Source organism: Hipposideros armiger, unplaced genomic scaffold (genome assembly GCF_001890085.2).
Source record: "Hipposideros armiger isolate ML-2016 unplaced genomic scaffold, ASM189008v1 scaffold_556, whole genome shotgun sequence".
Lineage (NCBI taxonomy): Eukaryota > Metazoa > Chordata > Mammalia > Chiroptera > Hipposideridae > Hipposideros > Hipposideros armiger.
In genome coordinates, this window is record NW_017731906.1 from 59170 (window position 1) to 68879 (window position 9710).

The 9710-nt window shown below is 46.2% G+C and overlaps 1 protein-coding gene across 2 annotated transcripts; it reads left to right on the top strand.

Annotated features, from left to right (window-relative positions):
• Nucleotides 1-4710: 4710 nt before the first annotated feature.
• THRSP (thyroid hormone responsive) lies at nucleotides 4711-7439 on the top strand. 2 transcript variants are annotated; one of them, XM_019623634.1, is made up of 2 exons: nucleotides 4711-5424; nucleotides 7046-7439. In XM_019623634.1, the coding sequence occupies exons 1-2, from the start codon at nucleotides 4967-4969 to the stop codon at nucleotides 7047-7049; spliced, it is 462 nt and encodes a 153-aa protein (XP_019479179.1). In that variant the 5' UTR covers nucleotides 4711-4966; the 3' UTR covers nucleotides 7050-7439. The 2 variants fall into 2 exon arrangements, with proteins under 2 accessions (XP_019479179.1, XP_019479180.1); XM_019623635.1 differs by having other exon boundaries at nucleotides 4713-5401.
• The last annotated feature ends 2271 nt before the right edge of the window (nucleotides 7440-9710 follow it).

Here is a 9710-nt window from a genome sequence, read left to right on the forward strand (position 1 = left end):
TTGTTTTTGTTTGTTTGTTTGTTTGTTTTGTTTTACCTTGAAAGAGCCTCTATTTAGTCCAACTCCTCAATTTTCCAGGTGGGAAAATGAGGCCTAGAGAGCTGGAGTGACTTGCTAAGGTCACCCAGAGAGTTAGGTGTGTGTTTAAGGAGAATATTTGATTATCAGTAGCACTGGCTCTTCCCCCTCCCTGGAAGATAGATCTTCCAGAAGCTGAGAATATTCAGGCCTCAACACAGATATTTATTCTTCCCTGGGGTAATCATCGCATGTTTGGTGTGAACGCCTAGCCCCTGGGGATCTGGTTGAAATGCAATTTCTGATTTATAGGTCATGGGCAGGGCCTGAGAATCTGCATTTCTGATACGCTCCCTGGCAATTAGATGCTGCTGGTCTGCAGACCACACTTGCAGTAAGTAGCAAGGCTTGTTATTTTATTGTATTTTCTTTCTAGTACAGGTCACAGTGTGATCTTATATTTATCTGTGCAGATGTTTTCTTGTGGCTTTCTCCCTACTAGGTATAAACTGCCTGAGCAGAGTGCCTTGTCTGCTTCATACTCTGTTATACCCCAGGCCCAGCCCCATGCAGACATAAAGTAGTCTCAATCCGTGAGGTCTCCTCAGGGTGACAGAGAGAGCCAGGTTCTGGAGTGTAAAGGACCATGTCCTGTTTTCTCCTGCCTCCTCATGCCCCAGCAGCAGGTAGTCACACACAGCAGGGGCTCAGTGACTGGTGGGAGGGGGTGGAGCAGCTAGTCACTCTTGATCCCTTGTGTCCAGTAGGTCAGGACTGGAGTGATAATGAGAAGAAAAACAGCCTGAGGTCCATAGATATGAGGTGATGTGCGCGCGCGTGTGTGTGTGTGTGCGCGCACGCGCGCGCGCACGCGCGTATAAATCATTTTTAAAGCTGGAAAACTTGTTGCAACCTTTGTCTGAGTCCCTTCTGTAGCTGCCTGGACTCAAGCCCAGCCAGGGTTACTTGGAGTTTGGCAGTCCCGGGGCACACAACTTGATCATCTTACCTCTTGCACCATATTCACATGGTGTTCCTGGCTTGGCCCTTGTTCATCTGTGGCCAGTTCAGTTTGTCCAACTTGGGTCATTCAGATACTCTGAGCATGAGGCCACATGCTGCTCTGGGGAGGCCATTCCAGTGCCTCAATCAGCCTCAGTTTCCCCACCTGTGCACAAGCAGGGCATCGCATTTTCCAGTTCTGGGTTGGTGACCCTGGTGCTTGGTTAAAAACGCAAGAACTACAGGCAGGATAATGCCTTTGGGACCTGAGCATGGATTCAGAAGGAGTTATACAACCAGGGCTGGAATGGACTTCCCTTCAGAGATCTCCAAACCCTTCACCTTACAGCCACGGACACTGGAGCTCAGGGAGTCAGTCTGCTTACAAGTGGCCAGACGACAGCCCACCAAACCCAAACCACAAGTTTAGCCTCGTGGTCTTTGGCTACATGTACTGCTCAGCCATCCTGGATGTTCAAATACAAGGGATGCCCCATTTTCCTAAGGGGAGAACATTTTAAGAATGTCCTCCCTTGGGCCGGCCGAGTGGCGCGATGGTTAAGAACTGGCTTGGGACGCCAGAGGGCCCCGGTTCAGATCCCACATATGAGGGCCAGTGACACTGCCCTCTACAGCTAAGATGCTGAACAACAGCTTGACCTGGAGCTGGGCTGCCGTGAGTTGCCGGTGACGGTGTAGGCTGCAGCCCCTGTGGCAGTGGGTTGCCATGGGCTACCGTGTGCCGCCAGCAGCCAGCAGCCAGCGTGAGCAGCCAGCGTGAGCGGCCAGCAGCCGCAGTGAGCGGCCATCCAGAAGCCGGCGACTGATCTGCCTCTCTGGGAAGAGCACAATGATGGTGCCAGCTTGGGCCAGTGAAGCGACATCCTCCACAACTAGACTGAAGAACAAAAAACGATAGCAACTTGTCTGTTCCCCTTCCCTCAATTCCCCAACGCTGTTCCCATCCCCCAATTCCCCAATAAAAATCTTAAAAAAAAAAAAAAGAATGTCCTCCCCAGTAAAGGTAAAAAACCAAACAAACAAAAGTGTTTTAGGGCTGGAAATGAGTTAATCAAATGTTTACTTAAGTAAGCTGTTCAAATCAAATTCTTTCACTTAATCTATTAATTTAGAAAACTTGCTCTTTCCACGCATACTTTAGGAAACAATTTTATGCGAATTCTTAACCCTGCTCACCAGTGGAGATTATATTGGGCTAATGTGTCTTCTAACAATTTTATTTGCAGTAAAGTACTAGGAAAGCCCCTTGTAGCATGAGGACGGGCAGGACAGGAGCATGGCACACCCTCCTTCCCTGAAGAGTGATCCTGGAAAAGAGGCTCACTTTAGAGTCAGGCCCATGAGGTGGTGCTAAGCACCTGCAGTTGACCCAGCTCCTGGTGGCCATTTGTGGCTGCAGCTGCCTGGGCTCCCTCACCTCTCACTACTGCCTCCCACCAAGCCAGGGACGCTGTTTTTCAAGGTGACTGGACACTGTGACCCAAGAATATATCCAGAAGTGAATCCAATGGCCATCAATCAGCCAGCATCTACTGAGCATTTGCAGTATGTGGCCCCAGCACAGGTACAAAATGAACCGAGTCCTAGAATGAAGGAATAAATGAGGAATTGGGGGAGCATAGCGAAGGAAAGAAGCGGCAGAGGTAATCCATATTTATTGAGGTCTTGCAATGTACCAGATATTTCACAAACATCATCTCTAATTCTCATAATGATCCATGGGTAGGAGTTACAACTCATCCCAACTCCTTCTTGCCTTACTAATAGTGTATGTCCTTAGTTAATTACTTTACCTTCTTAAGCCTCAATTTTCTTGTCTATAAATGGGGAACACCTACCATACACGATTGTTGGGAAGACTGAGTTCTGTTCGAAGCAAGCCCTCAATCAATGTTCGCTCTTATCATTATTAGAACATAGGAGGAAGCTGAGGCTCAGAGAGCTGCAGTGACTAGCCCAGGGCCACACAGCCAGAGAGAGGAGGAGCTGGCCCATGCTCTCCGTTCCACCCCACAATCTGCAGTACAGAAAGGGTTAAAGTGGAAGCTTTGCCCTTCACAGCATGTGCCTGGACTTGGCTGCCCTCTCTGTCCTGAAGAGGCAAGGACAACTGTTCAACAGCAGGATGCCCACAGGTCACCTGTGGCTATGTACACAGCCAGCCCACAAAGGGCACTTGGAGAGAGGGACAACTGCTATTTTCCCCTGAGGCCTGGGCCATCTTCCTTCTGTTATGTCTGACACCTTGGGCCAGTACCTCCCCCTTTCTGAGTCTCAGTTCTCTCATCTGAAAAGGGGGATACTAATGTTTTCCTGCCTCATGTGGGCATTGACTGAGTTAGAGGCTGGGAAATGGTTTTCCACACTGGAAATGTTTTTCCCTATTGTGCATAAGCATAGCTAAGATCAGTGATTTGAGGGTGGGACGAATATTGTGTTTTAATGGGGAGGGGCTAAATGGAGGTAGAACTCAGTTCCTTATAAAGATGAACTTTCTGAGACCTCTGGCCACAGGAGTGGGAAGGAGTGGGTGAGTAAATGACTGTCAATCCCCAGGGTGTAGAGAGGGCTCCCACCCTGTGGTGGGGGTGAGGTTCGCTGAGGTGAAACAAGTTACCCTCCCTGTGCTCTCTTCCTCTCTTCTCCCCTGCTGGGCAGAAGGTGCCTCGCAGATCTTTCCACCCAAGGCGATGTTGTGAGCAGGTGACTGAACCAGAACTCTTGTTCTCCACTTGACTTTGACACTAACTTGCTGTGTAATGTTGAGCCTCCCTCTAAGCCTTATTTTTCTAGTTATCTCATAAATAAATATAACAAGTGCAGTATTCAACTGTGAAAATGAGGCTATGGAAGAGATTATTATCTTTCAAGGCTTTGGCCTAAGGACTAGGTCAATGCTAACGAGAAAGCTTTGTAACTTGTGAAATTACAGGTTAGAGTTGGGAGGGACCCCAGCATGAATCTAGGATCTGCACAGATAATAAATATATCTAGGGACTGCGCTTGGTGGCTTATAAAGCATTTTCTTTAGCTTTGTCTTATTCGATCCTCACACCAATCCTCAAATCCTCAAATCCTCACACGATCCTCAAATTTACAGATGAAAATATAGACCCAGTGAACTTGTATAACTCATGGAACCTCATACATGGGACTAGAGGAATGACTGGAGGTGGGAGAAGGTGGTCCTGGGCTGGAATTCCAGCTCCAATGGGACTGTGCAAGTTACTTTAGCTTTCTGCACCTCAGTTTTCTCATTGATAAAACAGGAAGATGAAAACATTCATTGCAGGGCTGTGGGGAAGATTAAATGAGGTAACTTGTGAAAGAGCTTAGTGCAGAAATTGATGCAAAGTAGGTGCTGAATAAATGTTAGCCAGCAAACAACCAAACACACATAGCTAGGAAACTGCAGGACTGGGCTTTGGGCTCCAATTTCAGTGCTCTTTGCCCCCCACTAAGTGGTTTCATTTCATGACCATCCTCATTCATGTCTCAGCTGAGCCACCTATGTTGAACTGAGCTGCACATTGGGAGGCTATTCTAAGCAGGAAGCAAGAGGTATCTTGGTTTCAGCTGACCTGAAAAAGTTAATTATTGCCCTGGGGTGAAGTGCACCAGTTGCCAAAGGGAAAAGTTTTCTGTTATTGGCACTTCCAGCTAATGGAGGAGGAGCTAGGCTCTTGTTGAGGCAGTTACAGAGTGCTGAAATGATAGGCAGAAGGCTGGCAGGTCTGTCCTAGGGCAGATGGGTCCCCTGATACAGACGTTGGGGCCAAAGCCCTGGGATTGGCCTAAAACAGGGCTGTGTTGACCCATCAGCTGGGCTTTGGCATCCTGTCAAATCTCATCCAGACGTAAAAATAACAGCCTAGAGTTAGTGCTGGGGCAGTCTGCCTGACTCAGGGTGGGAGAGGAAGCAACAATGCAGGTGTTAACCAAGAACTACCCCAAGAACTGCCTGCTGACCGTCATGGACCGGTACTCGGCTGTGGTGCACAACATGGAGCAGGTGGTGATGTTCCCCAGCCTTCTGCAGGATGTGCAGCTAAGTGCGCATGGGCACTGGGCTGGGGGTCCGGATCTCTACAAATGCTTCACCATGCTCAAGGCTATCTGCGTGGATGTGGACCACGGGCTGCTGCCCCGGGAGGAGTGGCAGGTCAAGATGGCAGGTGGTGAAGCCAGTGAGGCCGAGAATGAAGCTGCAGCAATGGAGGAAGCCAACGGGGAGGTCTTGAGACAGCTGGATCTAGAAGCCCAGTTCCACCTGCACTTCTCTAGCCTTCATCACATCCTCACCTGCCTTACCTTGAAAGCCGAGGAAGTGACGAAGATATACCAGGAGATAACAGGACAGGTATATAGGCCTCGGACTCTGGGGTAGGTAATGGTAGGCATGCTCGTGGGCGTTAGAGTCCACGGAGAGACATTCCAGGGGAGGAAGAGGGAGCCCTGGTGCAGCTGAATTTTAGCTTAGAGACACCCTCACTTCAGGGTACTGGAAGCACAACCTGACAGGGCCCAAGGCCAGGCCTGCCTTACTCTCCTTCTGACCTAGAAGTGGTGAGTAATGGTCATGAACTGTTATGGAGACAGAAGGAAAAGTGGCCTGTGGGTGCATACCTTATGTGCACATATATGTGTTCATGCATGTGTTCATTTGTTAGTAAGTATGGGTAGCTTTACTCAGGAAAGTTATGAATTCTGTGTGTGTGTGTGTGTGTGTGTGTGTGTGTGAGTGCTTCCCAACATTTTTGCAAGTCATGGAACATGAAAAATTATATGGCACATGGGGGTACATAGGTGAGGCTGCTCACAGTATTTCTGCAGCTGGCAGGGGTACTCTGGCCATTCCAGGTCGCAGCCAGCCAAATGGAAAGCTTAAGGACTGCTGTTGGCACTCTAATCTGTTCCAGGCACACTAGTGTGGAGGCATACCCATTGGGAAGCCCTGTTGTGAGGACATATCCATGTTTAGGGGTCTGAGCACATATGTCTATGCACAGAATGGCAGGGTTTGTGAGGTATGGATGGGCAGCACGCTAGAAAAGCAGGTGGTGGCACCGGGTAGGTGAAGGGAAAAGGGACCTAGGACAGTCAAGCGTGGGTATTTCCTGGATAAAGAGTAGGAGAAATTTGGCCACACCACCTGCCAGTTGTGATCCTGTGCCACATGCCAGCCCTGCTCCCCAAACTGGCTTCATCAGTGATGAACCATGTCCATGTCCATGGCACTCTCAAAGCCACTGGTGCAGGCAGGTGGGGCAGGATTTTTATCCTAATTCTACTAGTCAGGAAATTAAAGCCAGAGGTGAAGTGACTCACTGAAAATCACATAGTAAGGGGACAAAAGCCAGACTGGCCCCATCTTTGAGCTGAGTGTTCTTTCCATCACCCCCAATTTTGGCCATGTGTTATCTTCATAATCTGCCTAAAGTCCACCCTATAATGACGGGCTATAAACAGGGACCTGAACACACAGCCTATGGAGACTTCTGCTCAGGTATTACCTCAGCCATTTTCCCTTCCCCCCACCTCAAACCCAAGCCCAAACCATCAGTTTCAACCCTGCTTTACTCTCCCCTCAAGGCTCTCTGGGTAGCCTTTCAGAGGTTCTTTTTTTTTTTTTAAAGATTTTTTTTTTATTGGGGAATTGGGGGAATGGGAACAGTGCTGGGGAATTGGGGGAAGTGTCACTGGCCCTCATATGTGGGATCCGAACCGGGGCTCTCTGGCATCCCAAGCGAGTTCTTAACCATCGCGCCACTCGGCCGGCCCCAGAGGTTCTTGAATATAACGGGGCTGGGTCAACAGCTTTGGGGGTAAGTTCTGGTTCCACCACTAATGAGCTGTGAGGCCTTGGTTTAGCCACCTCACTTTTCTGGGTTTCAGTTTCTTCACTGAACAATAACAGTAGTAGTACAAATAACAACTGGTAATTGAATAGTTTAAAACCACTCGCATATCAATGATCTAATAGAATTATCATCCCTTTTCACAGATGAAAAAACTGGAGGCCTGAGAAGTGAAATGAGTCCAAGGTTGCTCAGGAAATGGCAGAGCTGAGATGTGAATGAACCCTGGCCTAACTCGCACCTAATTCTTTTCCTCTACACCAGTGAATTTCCTTAGTGCCATAGAATTCTGCAGCCTGAGCTGGTGGTGGGAATTGGGGATAGCAGAGTGGATAGAACACCCAGTCCTTGACCAACCAAACTGCTTTGAAGACAATAGCAGCGATTCTACACCACAATGCTTCAGCACACCCTAACCTAACTGATTTTTGTGGCGGCCGTGTGGTATAGCAGAAGTTTACCTGGGCTCTTCATTTAAAAAAAAGAGAAAAGAAATCTTACCATTTGCAACAACATGGATGGACCTAGAGGGTATTATGCTAAGTGAAATAAGTCAGATAGAGAGACAAATACCAGATGATCTCACTTATATGTGGAATCTAAAGAACAAAGTAAACAAAATAGAAACGGATTCATAGATACGGAGAACAAACTGATGGTTACCAGATGAGAGAGGTGTTAGGGGGCTGGGTGAAAAAGGTGAAGGGATTAAGAAGTGCATATTGGTAGTTACAAAATAGTCACAGGGATGTAAAGTACAGCTTAAGGAATATAGTCAATAATATGGTAATAACTATGTATAATGCCAGGTGGGCGCTAGACTTATCAGGGGGATTACTTCATAAATTATATAAATGTCTAACCATTACACGGTACACCTGAAATCAATATAAAATAATATTGAATGTCAACTATAATGGAAAAAAATCACAATGAGATGTCACCTCACACTTGTTAGAATGGCTGTCATAAAAGACAAGAGATGACAAGCATTGGTGAGGAGGTGGAGAAAAAGGAACCCTGTGTACTGTTGGTGGGACTGCAGATTGGTGCAGCCACTATGAAACACAGTACGGAGTTGAGTTCCTCAAGAAATTAAAAATACAACTAACATATGATCTAGCAATTACACTTCTGAGTATATATTCAAAGGAAATGAAAAGGATATTGAAGAGCTATCTGAACTTCCATCTTCACTGCAGCATTATTCACAATAGCCAAGATATGGAAACAACCTAAGCGTCTGTCAATGGATGAATGGAGATGTGATTACATATATATATATATATAATATCTATATTATATATTGTATATATATGCGCATATATGTGTGTACACATACATATATGTATGTGTGTACATTTACTTATGTGTATGTATATATGAATATTATTCAGCTATGAAAAAGGACATCCTGCTATTTTTGACAACATGGATGGAACTTGAGGGCATTATGCTAAGTGAAATAAGTTAGAGAAAAATGGTGCATTGTATGATCTATATGTGGACTCTAAAAAAAAAAAAAATTCAAACCCATAGAAACAGAGAGTAGAATAGTGGTTGCCAGGGGCTGGGGACAGGGAGAAATAGGGAGAGGTTGGTAATAGGGTACAAAGTTTCAGCTATGAGATGAATAAGGTGTGAGGATCTAATGTATAACATGGTGACTATGGTTGATATAACACTGTAGTATACAACTGAAATTTGCGGAGGAAGTAGAAATTAAATGTTCTTAACAAAATATGAATATGTAGTGGTAGATGTGTTAATTAACTAGATGGGAGGAATCCTTTCATAATGTATACATATATCAAATCATCACAATGTACACTTTAAATATCTTACAACTTTATTTGCCAATTATATCTCAATAAAGCTGAAAAAAGCAAACAAATATGGGCTCTTGTCCTGGCTCTGCCACTGACCCCTGCATGACTTTGGACAACTTACCCACCTTACTGCATTGCAGTTTCCCTGTTAGTAAAATACAGAGGTGGAACTAGAAGTTATTGCAACTCTAATAACCCGATTCTTCTTACGTACAGTGCTGACGCTGCAAGAGTTCTCCTGTAGCAATACCATTGAGCCTTTTCACTATTTTTCCTATGTCAGTAGGCATGTGACAGTACCTTAGTGGTGTGGATTTATACTGACTTGGTTTTTTAACACTTCTGCACTCCACAGAAGTCCCTTTACATGATAGAAGGTAGACTCTGTGATGAGAACATAGAGCAGTTTACTAGCCCTGCTAGCTGGTCTGGACCGGGAGTGAGGTGACCTGGTTCTCTGGGATGCTTCCCTACCTCTCTTTGAGCAGCTATTTGTGGATTCATCACTGTCACCTTCAGGATGCCTGCTGCTGTTCAGAACTCCCCCTCACTCCTCTTACTAGCTTGGGGTGGTGGTCAGTGGTTCACGAGGGACTAGATGTTACCAGGCTAGTGTGGTTATGGTAGAAAGAGCATAGGTTTTAGCATCTGCCCAACCAAAGTTCACCTCCCTCCTCTTAGCAGTCATTCACTATGTGACCTTGGGCAAGTTATTTAACCCGTTGCAACCTAAATGTCCTCATCCATAAAATGGTGATAGTGTTACCTAGCTCACAAGGTTATAGAAATTAAACAAGATGAATCAAAAGCACCTCACATGTGCTTTCATGATAATTTTTCCCACACCCTCACCTTGTATTTGTTCTAGCCCTTGCTTTTTACCCTCCAGAACTAAGGGGTAGCACAGTCCCTTGGGATGAGTGGTTCACATTCTTGTACCTCCTGAGCACAGGTGAACTATAAGACTATTTAGTGCAGTAGC

Coding starts and splice junctions, on each gene's coding strand:
- THRSP (XM_019623634.1), top strand. CDS start 4,967: ATGCAGGTGTTAACCAAGAACTACCCCAAGAACTGCCTGCTGACCGTC.